Here is a 17,049-nt window from a genome sequence, read left to right as displayed (position 1 = left end):
CAGAGAAATAAACATACTTTATTAAGTCAAAATACCTATCTTTGGGAGTGCCCTCATAAACACAGTCGGTTTTAAATGAACATAACCAGTTGAGAAAGAAATCAGATGTGTGTCAGTATACAAATCAGTGCTTTAGGTCATAAAGTGACAGCAGCGTAATTATCCTCCTGCTGTCTGTATAATTAATGTTAATCGAACAACAAAAGAAAAACAGAAAAGTGTGGCTAACTCTTAACTTTTATAAAGAATATCTCTTTGGATTTGAGACTTTAGTCTTTGCAACTTTACAGATCTTCTTTATGCACCAAGAGCTTGTAACACTCTAAAGAGAAAGGAAAAAATGAAATCGCATCATATGACCCCTTTAATATATATTTAATTTATACCATGAAGACTATGAAGTCTTTTGTTGTATTCTTAAAATATAATTTACTTGTATTTATGTTAAGCAAATGTGTTTGATCAGACTTGTTTTTTAAGGAATGTTTTGAATTATAATTGTAAGCCCACTGTCAAATTTTTAATAGAATGAGAAACAATTACGAATATATGGCTATATATCATCAACATGTTATATATTATGTATATTGATTTTTTTCACATATTTCTAGTAAAAACTGAAACAGACTAAAAAAAAAGTAAATTTACCTTTGAAGAAAATTATATTAAAACAGAAGTTATAATGTCTTTTGTTTATTTCTATTTCTTAAGTAAATTTCTATTTTTAGTTTCCAATTTTTAATGGACAAATGCCAAAAATGTATATAATATGTAATATATCAATATGCAGCATGAATTCATCAGGTATTTTTCTTTTGAGCTCTATAGAGGAATAAGTCACAAAGGTTTTGTGTGAGTGTTCGTAAATGATTCATTTCATGATTGTTTTCAATATCAGTACTCGTTGATAATTTCTTCCAGGTCTTCTTGAAATGGGCCGCAAGAAGGAAGATGAGATGAGAAATCTTCAGGTTAGTGTGAAGGAGTTTGTATAAATATCACACTGCTAGATACATACGCACACACTGGTTTCCATGTTTTATGGGGACATTCCATAGATGTAATGTTTTTTTTACTGTACAAACTATATTTCCTATCCCATTACTCTAACCATCCTTCTAAACCTACCTATTTTAGATTTTCAAAAAACTTAATTCTGTATGATTTATAAGCTGTTTTCCTAATGGAGACCAAAAAAATGTCCCCACAAGGTCAAAAAGAACTGGTATTGCTATCCTTGTGGCATGACATTATGTAGGGAATACCAGGTACACACACACACACACACGCACGCACGATCTCCTCTGTAGTTGGTGGTTTAAGTAACCATAACCATAACCTTCATGTAATCCTGCATGCACATCAGTTGTCCTGCATGTGGTAGCCATGTAATCAAACCATCTTACCCCGGCTTGTCTGCATGCTTTCAAACCTCACCCACTGAGTTCTGGAACATCTGCTGTGCCACAGAGGCACCTACTATCCTGCCTCTATTATGCATCAATCCCCTTAGAATAAACCAGCAGCATGCTGCCAGACAATAGGACACAGCGTCAGTAATTACACTTGGCCCTGGAATTTTACCAAGTGCTACTTTTGACTGATGGATTAGAAACCTCTAGAACTCACTTGAACTGAATTTCCTGTGTCCAGTCAAAGTCACCTCTTTTTTTTCCCCCCAGGACAGGATTGTAGATCTTGAAATGGTAGGCTATTTTGTTTTACTATTTTGTGTGTGATTTTGTTGCGCTGTGTGAACATGTTCTGTGTGAACAGCATCTGAAGCACTGGACCCAAATAATACATACCGATGATGAATCTGAGCCACAGATGCACCCCACCACAGTTCAGTTTTGAGTACAGCATAAGAGAATATACTACCATGTGTCTTGTTACTACAGTACTACCACTGGAAAATATTGTGGCACCACCGGTATTTTAAGGTTTATGGATTTTGATGGTACCATAGCACTAGTATATTATAACGTGCAACCATCTATATTTTACGGTCTGTCTAAATTTCATTGTGTGCAGCATCTAAAAGATAATAATGAACTAGACCTTAAGACCAACAGACATGGACTAAAAGACACAAAACGATTAATGTTGAGTCTCAAGAAAGTGACTCTGATGAAACATTTAATTTACATAGAACAAAAACCTAATACCTAAACTTACTAGAACTAAAATCTTATTCTTCTGGTGCCTTAAAAGCACTTCTGAAATGCAGCTAGTTTAGCTTTGTGAGGCTGATTCATAGATACCCTTTCTGCATTTTGGTCCAGAATATTCTGTCTGCAAAGTTAAATTGCTGAAATGTTCCACACCTCAGTACACTATTTGCAAAAGCGTAACGATTTCTGTTAAATGTTTGAATTACAAATCATTACTTGGCTAAGAAATATGCAGCCGTTTGTTAAAAGTATTGACGCCTGCATTGACTCAGCAGTATTTATGCAGTTTGAAAAATAAGCTATCTGACGCCTACCACATCAATCACCATTATGTGCTACGGCTGCCTGACAAACATTTAATTAGCTCCTGAAAAGCTTCAGCCTTTACTCACAGCTCAGTCTATTTACATCATTATTGCTTGGCACCACAACACTCTGGTGTCAGGAATTGACCCTTGCCTCTTCTGGGAGATGCACTCATTCAGATGACTCGCAGCAATAGGGTAGAGCTACTGTAAGTTTTTAAATATTAAAGACAGAATAATTTCACCATTAATACCATTTTAATTTTCTAGAGCACCAGGCTGGCCTTGGATCATCTGGAATCAGTTCCTGAGAAGCTCAGTTTGCTGGAAAACTTCAAGGATCTTGAGGTTAGATCATAAGTGATGTTTTGGTTAAGATTTGACTTCTCTCTAAAGTAGATATCATGGTTGGCTTATATGGTTTCAGGAGTCACAGAAGCAGAGAGAAATGGTGGAGCAACGTTATGCCAAATATAAGGAGATAGTTGGTAACCTCCAGCATCAGCTTGAGGAATCTAAGAAGAGGATTCAGGAATACAGGGTATGAATGCTTGACTGGCAAGGTCCACAGTCCAGGTCAATTTTCTTACTGTGTAAGGTTAGATCTTAACTCTCGAATCTTATAGACTGATATCTTGCTGTTAATTTTAGGATGAGAAGTTGGATGCAGCCTGTCGGAGTCTCCAGCTTACTAGTCTGACATCATCTCTGCTCAGTCAGAGCAATTTCCTGACTGATACCACTCTGTCTACCCACACCTGTGAGTACAGGAGTATGGGAGTTGCAGTTAAAATTTGTTGAAATCATGTTCTGAGGTTGTTGGACAAAAAAATTGAATCACTAATTTGAATATGATGTATATCGTTATAATTTCTCATTTTCGTCTAGTAAATTGAAACAAATTAATAGTGGCATTAACCTTCACCCTCATGAACTGAAAATGACATACCTGAAATTAGTGTTGTGACAGTACCAAAATTTCAGAAGTTGGCGGTATAATAGTGGTAAAATTTCACAGTTCTCAATTTCGTTACCATAGCAAAAACGATAAAATATCAAATAAATGAAATTAATTCATTATTAATGGTATAAGAATTATAGGTAAATTATACATTAAAACATTAGCATGCAGCCTTCAAATATTGTTCAATTATGTAAGCATTGCATTTAAAAGATAAAATGAAGGTAATGAAATAACAAAGAAACATTACAGGTAACAGAACAAGTGGCAGGTCTATTGTACTTTCACCGCAAAACTTGCAGAGTTCTATTCTGATATATTTGATTTTTTTGTCCAGTTTTTGTCCAGTTCCAGACTTTAAGCTTTAATTCAAAGGGTTGAACAAAAATATAACAAAATGCTTAGGAATTTCAACCATTTTTTTTATACACAGTCCCCCCATTTTCAGGGGCTCAAATGTAATTGGACAGATAGATATAATCATAAATAAAATGTTCATTTTTGATATTTTGTTCAGAATCCTTTGCAGGCAATGACTGTCTTAAGTCTGGAACTCATGGACATCACCAGAGACTGGTTTCCTCCTTTGTGATGCTTTGCCAGGCCTTTACTGCAGCTGACTTCAGTTGTTGTTTGTTTGTGGGTCTTTCTGCCTTTGGTTTTGTCTTCAGTTAGTGAAATGCATGCTCAATCGGGTTGAAATCAGGAGATTGACTTGGCCATTGCAGAATATTTCACTTTTTTACCTTCAAAAACTCCTGGGTTGTTTTTGCTATATGTTTTGGGTCATTGTCCACTATGAAGCACCAACCAAACAACTTTGCTCCATTTGACTGAATCTGGGCAGAGAGTATATCCCTATGCACTTCAGAATTCTTCCGGCTGCTTCTGTCCTCTGTCAAGCCATGCATGCTCATGCTATCACAGTGCTCCACCATGTTTCATAAATGATGTTGTATGCTTTGGATCATGAGCTGTTCCAAGCCTTCTTTATACTTTTTTCTTCCCGTCATTCTGGTACAGGTTGATCTTAATTTCAGCAGTCCAAAGAATGCTTTTCCAGAAGTGGTCTGGCTTTTTTTTAGATTTGTTTTTTTTTTTGTCAAAGTCTAATCAGGACTTGTTTGCACCTTGTGGTGAACCCTCTTTATTTGCTCTTGTGAAGTTTTCTCTTGATTGTAGACTTTGACAGTGACACACCTACCTCCTGGAGAGTGTTCTTCACTTGGCTGGATGTTGTGAAAAGGTTTTTCTTTACCATGGAGAGGATTCTCTGATCATCCACCACTGTTGCCCTCCGTGGACTTCCAGGCCTTTTTATGTTGCTGAGCTCACTAGTGTTTTTTTTCTCAGAATGTACCAAAAGGTTGATTTGGCCACTCCTAATATTCCTGATATCTCTCTGATGGATTTGTTTTGATTTTGAAGCCTAACAATTGTCTGTTTCACCTGCATGGAGAGCTCCTTTGACCGCATGATGTGGGTTCACAACAACAGCTTCCAAATGCAAATGGCAAACTTAGAATCAACTCCAGAATTTTTACCTGCTTAATTGATGTAGAAATAATGAAGGAATAGCCCACACCTGTTCATGAAACAGCTTTTGAGTCAATTGTCCAATTACTTTGGAGGGTACATATTAAAGAGCTGTAATTTCTTTCCTCCAATTTTGATGAGAATACCCTCAAATTAAATCTCAGAGTGTGCACTTTAAGCCCATATTCATTATACATTATTATAGTACTGTAACTTGAATATGTTTCTGTCAACAGGTAAAATAATTAAAATTGTTATTGTGTGCAAATATATATAGACCAAACTGTATATACACACACATGCAATGTTTTGTATAATTCACACTGCTTTTACACAAGTAGTACAAGTCAAGGTGTAACACAAAACTAGAACAAATGGAGATGCCAAAGGACCACTCTACCAGCTGTCTTCACTTGATTGCATATTGCTACTTCACAGCTCCATTCAGAATTACTAAAAACAGCAAAATACTAATGAAAAACGTATATGAATTGCAAACATATATGAAAATGTGGTTCCATCTTTAGTATCGTTCAAGTCTTATTTTGTTGTGTTTATGTAAGCCATTTAATCGGTTGTATCAAGGAGCTGTAAAGACTCTTCACTCAGACGAGTGTGTTGAAGATGTTTGTGTTGAAGACGCAAAGGTATATGGATGAGTATTTATGCCATGCAGAAACTCTTAGAAAGCAAAAACAAACACTTGCAAACAATGAATGCGTCTCTCGCTTATTGTATGCTTATTTTAAACTCAGAAGATGAAAATAATGCAAAAAAAAAGCTCAAAATTAACACATTTTCTTCAGTAATTAAAATTAACGGATGCTAACATGGTCTTCTATGATGTGCAACACAAACACCTCTGTCAAAATCTCAGAAAAAGTAGTGTAGGGTTTCATGACCCTTTAACCGGAAGTCAGGACTTCTTTTGAAGTGGTTGTACTAAATATGATATGGTCTAATTTCAGTAAAAAATCTCTTGCTGTCTTTTGTTCTTGCTACTGTATACAGACTCTCTAGTACTCTCTAGTAACATTTAGTAGTTGCTGTTCATAGAGCTATTATGATAGAACCAGACCAGATTGTTGGTGATTTTAATATTCACATAGATCATGAAAATGATACATTAGATTCTTCTAGAATCTTCATCGCTCAAAATTTCAAGGATTATTAGCTGTAGTAATACCACTGTTCTACTAACCTTTGACAAAATATCCAAGGCATTTCAACAAAAACCTTTGTGGAAAACAAACTGATCAGAATTAGAGAATGGTAACCACTGTAGCACAAAAGAAAATTACAACTAACATTTAATAATAATAATAATTCATTACATTTATATAGCGCTTTTCTAGGCACTCAAAGCGCTTTACATTGTCAGGGGGTATCTCCTCACCCACCACCAGTGTGCAGCATCCACCTGGATGATGCGATGGCAGCCATAGTGCGCCAGAACGCCCACCAGCTTATTGGTGGAGAGGAGACAGAGTGATGAAGCCAATCAGTAGATATGGGGATTGTTAGGAGGCCATGATGATCAGAGGCCAATGGGCAAATTTGGCCAGGATGCCGAGGTCACACCTCTACTCTTTTCAAAAGACATCCTAGGACCTCGGTTTAACGTCTCATCCGAAGGATGGTGCTTTTTGACAGTATAGTGTCCCCGTCACTATACTGGGGTGTTAGGACCCACACAGACCACAGGGTGAGCACCCTGCTGGCCTCACTAACACCTCTTCCAGCAACAACCTAGTTTTCCCAGGAGGTCTCCCATCCAGGTACTGACCAGGCTCAGCTCTGCTTAGCTTCAGTAGGTAACCAATCTTGGGCTACAGGGTGATATGGCTACCTATGGCAGAACAACTAACATTTTTGAGGCTTACAGCTGTCAGAAATTAGTAGGAAGTATAGAGGCCCTTGCTTTGAGTGACTTCAGCACATCTTTGCCTGCAGGACATCTCTATTCTCTCACACTAGAGGTCTGCATTCCCGCGGCTCTCCTGCGGGAACCGCGAGACCCGACCAGATTTTTTGTGCCGCGTGATTAAATTCCAGAATAAAACGCGGTAGCGGTTGGTAACTCTGGTGTAATTTGAACGGGAGTGGGCGGTCTAACAATATCCCGTTCCCGACATCCATTCAGAACAGCATATCTGCGCTTTATTCTTATTGACCACCAGTTCAGCCTGCACTCGGACTGTTATGCATGCGCTGCACGCATGCTTTCTGCGCCACACGTTTTATTTGCGAGGTCTGTGCATAACGATGCTCAGAGCAGGCTGTACCGGTGGTAAAAAGTCAATAAATTCAAGACTCTTGACAAGACGAATAAAATAACATAGCCTACAATTTTGTGCAGACTACACTTTTATTTGTTAGTCTATGTCTTTTTTTTCAGTAGAGGAAATTTAAATGTGAGATTCTGGAAACGAGATCTAAATTTAGCGGGAACGGTCAGGTCGGGAAGAAAATTATTCTAAGCAGACAGTGGGTGAACAAAGAGTGAATATATAGTGGGAGCGGGTGGGTGCGTAATACAACCTTGCGAGAGCGGGACTAAAAAAATAGTCCCGCGCAGACCTCTATCTCACACTGCACTGGTATGATCTTCCTCCACTCTTCTTCCAGTCACTTAGTTTGGTAACTGTAGTGGGTTTCTTAGACATAACTTTGTCGCCAAGGATTTTCAATCGGGTTTAGATCAGGACTCTGGCCTGGCCATTTCATTATTTAAATTTTCTTAGCTTCAAGGAACTGTTTTACCTGTTTTGCAGTGTGATGGGGGGCATTGTAAACATTTGCATTCACCTTCCATGTAGCTGTTTAAGAGGCCCAACTCCTGCTGCAGAAAACATCTTCCAAACCATGACACATCCTCTTCCACCTTTCATTGATTTCTTTACAAACTTGGACTTTAGTCTTTCCTCAGTTTGATGCCGAACAAAATGTTTCTCATTAGACCCAAATAAATTAAACTTGCTTTCATCACTAAAGTGAACTTTGGACCAGTTCTCTTCTGTCCACACAACATGCTCCTCAGCAAAGGTGAGCTTAGCCTTTTGATTCTTTCTGCTGATGAGATGTTTGGCCACTGCAGAGTGCACTTTCGGTCCAACTTCTCTTAAACGTGCCGAGACAGATCCATGCCCTGTTCAGAACTGAACTGGCAAGCAATTCCAGCTGCAGTGTTGAACCGATTCCCCATCGAGAGTCTCTGCATTATCTTGTCTTCTTGTGCATTTGTCTTAAGTGGACGGCCAGCCTTTTAGGGTGACTTGAATGAATTGGTGTCATTGTAAGCCTACAATATTCGAGAAATCACAGATTTAAAATGACTAACTTCTCTTGCAGTGGTTGAAAGGGTCATCCCTTTGGCCTTCATCTGGACAACCTCCTGTCGCAGGGTTTCAGTCACCTTAGAGCGGCCCGCCATCTTGCAATCTCAGTGAAAATTGGAGGAATGCTGCCAGTTAAAGAGGGTTTGTCATATAATTAAGAAAATTTGCACCAGGTGCCAGATTAACACCAATTACTTGTAGCTGTATGTATAGGGCAGGCCCCCCAGGAAGAAAATTTTGTACATTTTAAAGTTAAATTCATCTATCTGGTGCACTTTGAGAATTCAAAATTAAGAGCTCCAACACAGGTTCAGTCACAGTGTGCAAACTAAAAGACAAAAGCTGGTGAAATTTAAAGGGTACTCAACCCTCTTTTTAGTTGTGATATAGTGTCTCAGTCTCACTGGTAAATTTGGAAGCCAAACAAATTAGAATAAAATAATAATATAATGATTGTATATTATTATTCCTATGATAGTAATAGCCATATATTGTAAAACAATTGCACTGTGAAATAAATGAAAATGATTTTTTTTTCAGGTATATTATTTTACCTTACTCTACTGTAGGGAAATTGCAATACTTTTGTCCTCATTTCTACACTTGCAAGCAGGGCCTAAAACTAACTTTCACATCTGCCAGTGGCTGGTAACTTCAGAAAATTTACCGGCCATAAATATTTTTCCTTGCCATGAAACTGTTTTTGCAAAAAACGGGCAGTTGCTACTACTACAACTAAACATATTTAATTTTTTAAAAAGCCATTTGAAATTACCAACCACTGCATTTTAATCACGATACAAACAAAGATACAAAGATAAAACCTGCATGAAAAACCGAAACAAAAACAGACAGGCTGAATGAGAACGCAAATTCACTCTCTGACAGCAGGTGGCGCTTATGGATCAGCAGTGATAAGAAGGGAAAAAATGCCATCGAAACTTTTGTAAAGTCAGTTCCCTTCAGAAATACATTAATATAAACCCCCACCCCGATATTTATATTTTTCTTCCGAACAGTGAGCTTGCTGTGCCTGTACAGTATTTTCTCTGTGCGTGTCTTAATTTTAGGCCATGCTTGCAAGAGATAAACCCTTGAGCTTTCATTTTGGAGGAAACTTCAGTTGAGCTTTTATTTTGGTGGAAAACTCCAGCTTCTGTGAAAACAGGTTTACAAACATTACTAATTTAATGAAATACTGTAAACATTTGCCCCATGGAAAACTTTCACCATGGACGAAGCGGAGTCCAGCCCGGGGTCGTCACATGTGGTTGCCGGAATCTGCCGGCCGTGCCGTTCTCAAGCCCACCGGCCTCCGCTCACACAAGCCCTCTGGCCGTTCCTCACTCTAGCCTCCGGCCTCTGCTCACTCTAGGCCGCCACCGCGTTTGTTAAAATTTCCAAAGGGTGCCACGACTAAAAAAAGGTTGGGAAACACTGGAGTAGACTACAATGCCGGCTGTTCTGACTCAGACTGTAAGTACGTTTTTTATATTTAAAGAGTTTTTATATTTTTTGCCACTGATGATTCAAACGCGAGTTTTGGGCAGTGTAGAGGAGGGCTTGTTGTTTGTCATCTCTCCGATCACAAATGCAGACATGGTTCTATGTTTACACGGTGCGATGCAACGCAACGCGTAAAAAGACAGTATAAGTTATTATAATCCATAATTATGTCCCCACTGGATGCAACGAATGCCTCGTTTATAATGGGTTTTCATGTTTTTGAATCATCGCTCTGGCCTGACAGGGCATCATCACAGTATGGTAGGGGCGTAACATTTCTGTCACACGCTTGAGGTATTCGGCCAATCATAACGCACTGGATAGCTGGGCATTCACACCACACCTCGCTTTTCAGACCGATGAGCTTTGTAAAAATCGACGCGTTTCAGAAAGGCGGGGCATAGAGGAGAAACAATAATGTACAGTATGTTGAAAATAATGTGTTTTTTTTAACCTTAAACCGCATAAACACATTTCATTACACCAAATACACAAAATAATGTTCTTTTTAGCAACATCATATGACCCCTTTAAACATATATTAAATAATTAAAACATCACTTACAGGTAAAGTAAAATATGAGTATATAATCTAATATTCCACGAAATGCGCACTTCATTTAGCTAGCTGAGCTGTAGACACTGTTTTATTGACATCTTTTTGCGGTTGAAACACTGATTGAGGAGGCATGAGATGTTCATTCATGTTTATTTCGCCGTTTGAGCGTTTAACATTTATTATATATAGGCGTTTATACAGCGATCTGTCATGCCATGTCAAAGACCATGAAAACAGCATTTATTGTTTGAATTTCCTGAAAATAATGGACATAATTTGAGAGAAATATTAATATATCTCAGTCTATATTGAGAAATTTATATAATCTCATTATATATTGAGAAATATGCTTTGTTCCTTGTCAACAAAAGTAAGTGTGTGTGCCTCAGGGCTCAGTTCTTGGACCACTTCTCTTCTCTGTCTACATGGCTTCACTAGGCTCTGTCATTCAGAAACATAGCAATCAGCATAGCAGTCACAATTTCACCATCCAATTAGGCACATCAACCATAACTCCATCAAAAACAGCCAGAAACCTTGGAGTTGTGATTGATGATCAGCTGACTTTCTCAGACCACATTGCTAAAACTGTCCTGCAGATTTGCTTTATTCAACATCAAGGAGACCAGGCCCTTTCTTTCGGAACATGCTTCACATATTCAAGCTTTTGTTCTGTCCAGGCTGGACTATTGCAATGCTCTCTTGGCAGGTCTTCCAGCCAGTTCTATCAAACCTTTACAATTAATCCAGAACACGGCAGTAAGATTAATTTTTAATGAGCAGAAAAGAATGCATGTCACACCTCTGTTTATCAATTTGCACTGGCTACCAATAGCTGCTTGCATAAAATTCAAGGCATTGATGTTTGCCTACAAAACCACCACTGGCTCTGCACCCCTTTATTTAAATTAATTACTTCAGACTTATGTGCCCTCTTATGTGAACGTCACTTTATTATGCCATCCCAAAGAGGCACAAATTCACTTTCACGGACTTTTAAATTAAATGTTCCCTCCTGGTGGAATGACCTGCCCAACTCAATCCGAGCAGCTGAATCCTTAGCCGTCTTCAAGAAGCGGCTAAAAACAGATCTCTTCCATTTTTATTTGACCCTCTAACTCTAACAATCTCTATTCTAATTATATTCTTAAAAAAAAAAAAAACTTGTCCCTTTTAAACTCTATTCATTTACTGCTTGTTTTCTTTAAAAAAATATTTTTTTTGTATTCTATCTATTTGTTTTCTTTTTATTTATTATACAATTAATCGTAGATGCCAACCCTGCTGATGCAGGGAAATACACGTGCATCATGTCCAACACGCTCGGCACAGAGCGCGGTCATATCTACCTCAGCGTCTCACCCTCGGCCAACTGTGACCCGGTGACCAGCATATACAGTCAGGACGGATGGACAACAGTTGGCATTGTTGTGATGGTGGTCGTCTGCTGCGTTGTCGGCACCTCACTTGTGTGGGTCATCGTCATTTATCACATGAGGAGAAAGAATGAAGACTACAGCATAACAAATACAGGTCAGTGCATAATTTTGCATGTATCAGTTAAATAACTAAAATGAAAAATAGTATATACTATATAAAATAATGATTATGATTATATAATGTCTAGTTAATAGGCAAAATTAATAGATAATTAATTAATAGAGAATAATGCTTAGTAGTAGAGCTGTTGTGATTTATGAAACATATATTTATATATATTTTTTTTCTCAAATTCCCTTTTTTGAATGCAATATGTGATTGGATTATTAATCACATTTGGGATATTATGATTTTAAAGCAAAATTAATGCAACAGTATTTAACATTATATGTTTTTCATAAACAGTCTAACAATTATTTACATTTTAACGTAATATAAAAAATTTTGTATTTTTACTACTTTTTATAATTTGGTGTTTAATAAAAATTGAAGAGTAGAATAATGAAAATACTGTCTTTATAAAATATAATTTATTTTAAATATATTATATTTTTCTAATGAAATATTATGTAATTTAAATAAATAAATGTTTACTAGGTAAAAAATAGTAAATATTGTAATATTTAAAATATTCCCCTTTTTGGTCCATTCAAATTATAATACATTTTAAGTGGTCTTTTAACCCAGTGCTTCAATATAATATTATAGTTAAAAAAAGAGGATTATTATCCACAATAATCATATTTTTCCAACAAAATTTCCTTTTTTGAATGCCAGTAATTGATTTTAAACTACACAGTGATTGCAGTAATTTCAAATAATCACCGTCAGGATATTATGTAATAAATGCAACAGCCCTACCTACTACTTAAAATAGCCATTATAACAGTTTGAGCATGGACCAAGAATTGAATAATTCGAAATCATACAAATTTATGCAGACAAATGACATGAATTTTAATGTATAAATCTCTGTTGGTGTATTCCAGATGAGTTGAACCTTCCAGCGGACATTCCCAGTTACCTCTCGTCTCAGGGTACGCTGTCCGAGCCTCAGGAGGGCTACAGTAACTCAGAGAATGGAAGCCACCAGCAGCTTATGCCGTCTCATGCTAATGGTTACGTCCACAAAGGCACTGATGGTAATGTCACCCTGTGTTCCTCTAGCGAGAAAGTTTATTTCTTTAGAAAGGCTGTAAATTTGACAACTTGTATAGTTTCTACATATCATTATGATGGATGTATAATACTATCGTGTTGTGATGTGTTTCAGCAGGAGTATGTTACGGAGAAGTGAGCGGTGATGTTGATCCAGATGCTAATGGAATGCTGGGTAGTCGTGTGGGCTCTTTCTTTGCTGAACGTAGCAGCTTCCACCGGAGTGAACCCAGAGAGGGACAGGCAAATGTCCCTAATGGTAATGTTAAATTTTACATTTATCCCATAAATTTATATTATTTAATTTGCTTAAAAATGAATATTCTGTCATTTACTTGCCCTCATGTCATTGCAAAGTGGGCTGTTTGTCTCACCAGTTGACCTCATTGATCGGCTAATGGGTTGTTGGATGACTAGTCGACCATCTTGACCTTCGTCTGTGTTTTTTTTAGGTGGGCCAGGCCCTCTAGTCATCTGCTCAGACTGCTACGACAACGCCAACATCTACTCGCGCACGCGTGAGTACTGTCCATACGCCTACCTGACAGAGGATGACCCACTTGTGTCTCAGATCTCTCGGGATGGACACCAGAGCAGCCATCAAGAGCGGGATCAGCACGCAGACACGGCACTGGAGAGTTTTATAAGTCAGCAGAATGCCTCTGTGTTCCTCACCAACCATGAACCACGACTACCAGCGTCACAACACTATAGCACTGGTGAGATGAACCACATATTCTTATGCACCTCATTTCAGTCTAATTTCCTATTAATATTCTTTTCACCATTGCTTTGTTATTAAATTCAGTGATCTGCTCACCTAAGCGACCTTTTTAGGAGTTATTCTAATAAATTAAAATTAAGATACTTTGTGTTATAAGATGTTTTGTCCCAAATCTAGTATCATGTGTGCATGAGGCAATTCCAGAATGCAGTGTGACAAGCTAAATCAGAAAATGCCATCCTAGATCGCAGGCAGTGTTAAGAAAAAATGTCAATTTTAAATGTAAATATTTCATTCATACTTAAATGCATATATTTCTATAATATTGTATAATTTGTATATACAAATATGAATTAAATATATTTAGATTTTAAATTGATAAAGTTTGGGGTCAGTAAGATGTTTTTGAAAACCCTTATTCTCACCAAGGCTGCATTTATTTGATTTTAAAAAAAAAATACAGTAAAAACTGTAATATTGTGAAATATTGTTACAATTTAAAAGAACTGTTTTCTGTGTTAATATATTTAAAAATATAATTTATTACTGTGATGGCAAAATTGAATTTTCAGCAGTTATTACTCTAGTTTTCAGTATCCCATGATCCTTTAGAAATAATTATATGCATTCTAATATGGCACTGAAGAAACTGCTTAATATTTTTGTAGAAACAGATCTTTTTAGGATTCTTTGAATAGAAATTTCAAAAGAACAATTTTTTGTAACAATGTAAAAAGTCTTAATGTCACTTTTTTTTAATCAATTTACCTCTTTTTTTTTTTCAAATGTTTGTTTTTTTTTAAAAAAAAAAAAAAAAAAAAACCTAGCACTAGCTTCACTATTTTTTTTTTGTATTCTATCTATTCCTTTTCTTTTTATTTATTATACAATTACCAAAAGCAAAAAAGGCCTCTTAACACTAGCTTGCTCTATTCTTTTACCATTCTATCTGTTTTCTTTTTGTATAATTATATAATTAAAAAACCCTTGCTATGTGTACTACGTTAAGCTAGCTGAGACTTGTTATAGCACTTGCATATCATTGCTCTTTTGTTGATTTTGATTGCTTCCATTGTCCTCATTTGTAAGTCGCTTTGGATCAAAGCGTCTGCTAAATGACTAAATGTAAATGTACTTTGCTATACAGTATGTGTTTTTTTCAGAGTATGGCTGTATTCTGAGTACTAATGGAATATACTAATGTATATAAACAGCAACAATTTTTCATACATATCTCTTCCTATCTCTGCACTTATGTTTTTTTCTCTGTTCTGTTTAAAGCACCACAGAAGCCACTTGCCAGTCCAGATTTGGAATCCAGTCTGACCCAAGAGCACTTTTCTACCTTCAACGGAGCAAACTCCAAACACACAAGCATGTAGCATACAGCTGAAACTTTTGGCGGTAAAGATAAACTCATGATAAATACTCATGAATACCTCTGATTCCCACCAGATCCTTATGCTTGGACCGATTAGATCACTATAACATATATGAATCTATATATTTTGAAAACATGTCTAATTTTGAATATTTACTGTTATCATTTTACCTTAACTTTGTAACATCAAGCAATGGTTAACTAATTCTGTATGTAAACAAATATTTTGTTTGTTTTTGTTTTTTACTATTTACATTTTTTATACATCAATGTAATGAAATGTGACTGACTGCTAAATTACAGTGCCTTTTGTAACATTTTTGTTTTTTTATACCGTTTATGTAATAAATTAATGTTTTTTTACTTCTAAAGAAAAACAACTAAAGGGCACAAGTCTGGAACTGCAAAATGAATGTGATGTGAATGTAATTCTCCCACCTGGATGAATGTGAAACCAATTAAAACATGGTCACTGTACAAACCTCTTGTAATCTTTTGTCTCAAGATGCAACATTGGATGCACATGACATATTCTGCTGTCATATACAGTGCAGATACACCATTTTACAGAATGAAACATAAAATGACATTGTTTCCTTCATTTTAATGCAGGTCGTACACACTTTAGAAGCTTTTTACTTCCTTTCTTTAACACTTTCCTAGTGGAAACAGCATTAAGCAATTATATTCTTCCTCCTTTCATTATCTCCTGATTTATTTGAGTTGATTTATAAATAATTTTTCATTCTGTGCATATTATTGACATTGTTATGCTAGTAGTTAACAACTTTGTTGGCAAGTTATGAGGAACTTTACTGGTAAAATAAGTATAAGGGCAACCTTGAAGTACTGACATAATTTAGATAAAGAAGGCAACAAAGTAAGCAAGTTAAATACAAAACTAAATGAAAACCTATTGAACTGTTAAAAGCATAATATTTTTAGCCACATGACTGTGCAAATGATGGATTCAAATGACTCTGATCATTTACATTTTTTTCTTTTTTCTTTTTACTTTTTTTCTCCATTTTGCTCTCAGTTGGATTAAAGGATTATTAGGCTGCATATAAACTAATGTCAGCCAGGCACTTACCCACATCCCTCTGCTGTGAATGACGTTGGATGCTGGTTGAAAACGAGGTTTAGTCAAATACATTCAAATGTGATTCAGTGACATACAGTTGACTCATATTAAAAACACGAAAACATGAATGATAAAACAGCATTTCACTGTGTCTTCACATTTTCTCGCTATATTTAGTAATTTCAGTTGTCTTTTTTGGCTCACTCAGCTGGGACTATCCTGGAGACATCAGTCTAATTTTCTTTAATACACAAACACGCATACTCAAAGAACTGTCCATATTCTGCTGCAACAGTTGTACTCCAACCTTATTAAAAAAAATGTCCATTATTGTTCATATAAAGTAGTTATAGTTCATATAAATTCCATTCGTAAGAATCGTCGCATTGATTCATTGACTTTCATCTGAAATTAACTGCTCAAACCACCGAAATGGCAAAATGACATGATTTATAGGTATCATGTATACAATAAGTATCGCTTTTTATTTCTCCTCTTTCCTATTACTTGTTTCGCTTCTGTTTCAGATGTGTAAGTTGTTGTTTTTTAACGTGTGTTTGGCAGTGTTATTTTTTAGGATTACTGATAAACGAATGTAGTTTGATTTATATTATTTGTATTTGTTATTTATTTTAATTTTAGTTACGTTATGTCTGAATTTATTATGTCTGTATAGGTCTTTTATTAAGTTTTTAGTATTTAATTTGAGTTATTTTAATACTTCAACAAACTAAATGGAAATGAAATAATATATATATTGAATTTATAAATGTGTATGTACATATACAGTATATATGTATGTGTGTGTTGTTGTACATACACTTATGTAGTTGTTTTTTTGGTGTTTGGCTTAGTGTTATGTTAGAATCATTATTATACTCTT

At 36.1% G+C, this 17,049-nt stretch overlaps 1 protein-coding gene across 5 annotated transcripts in view; it reads left to right on the top strand.

Moving 5' to 3' along the window:
• LOC107747955 (centrosomal protein of 128 kDa) overlaps nucleotides 1-15,555 on the top strand; it is a 65,524-nt gene extending 49,969 nt beyond the window's left edge. For 4 of the 5 annotated variants that reach the window (XM_016562588.1, XM_016562589.1, XM_016562587.1 and 1 more), the window contains 6 exons: nucleotides 922-971; nucleotides 1,683-1,706; nucleotides 2,750-2,827; nucleotides 2,907-3,020; nucleotides 3,131-3,239; nucleotides 14,983-15,555. In XM_016562588.1, coding sequence (XP_016418074.1) covers nucleotides 922-971; nucleotides 1,683-1,706; nucleotides 2,750-2,827; nucleotides 2,907-3,020; nucleotides 3,131-3,239; nucleotides 14,983-15,083 — 476 coding nt within the window. In that variant the 3' untranslated portion in view covers nucleotides 15,084-15,555. The remainder of the gene's footprint in view (nucleotides 1-921; nucleotides 972-1,682; nucleotides 1,707-2,749; nucleotides 2,828-2,906; nucleotides 3,021-3,130; nucleotides 3,240-14,982) is intronic. The other variant, XM_016562590.1, reaches the window with a different exon arrangement.
• The last annotated feature ends 1,494 nt before the right edge of the window (nucleotides 15,556-17,049 follow it).

Source organism: Sinocyclocheilus rhinocerous, unplaced genomic scaffold (genome assembly GCF_001515625.1).
Source record: "Sinocyclocheilus rhinocerous isolate Xijiao unplaced genomic scaffold, SAMN03320098_v1.1 scaffold769, whole genome shotgun sequence".
NCBI classification, from domain to species: Eukaryota; Metazoa; Chordata; class Actinopteri; order Cypriniformes; family Cyprinidae; genus Sinocyclocheilus; species Sinocyclocheilus rhinocerous.
Note: the sequence above shows the minus strand (reverse complement) of the source record. Positions and strands in the feature narration are given on the sequence as shown.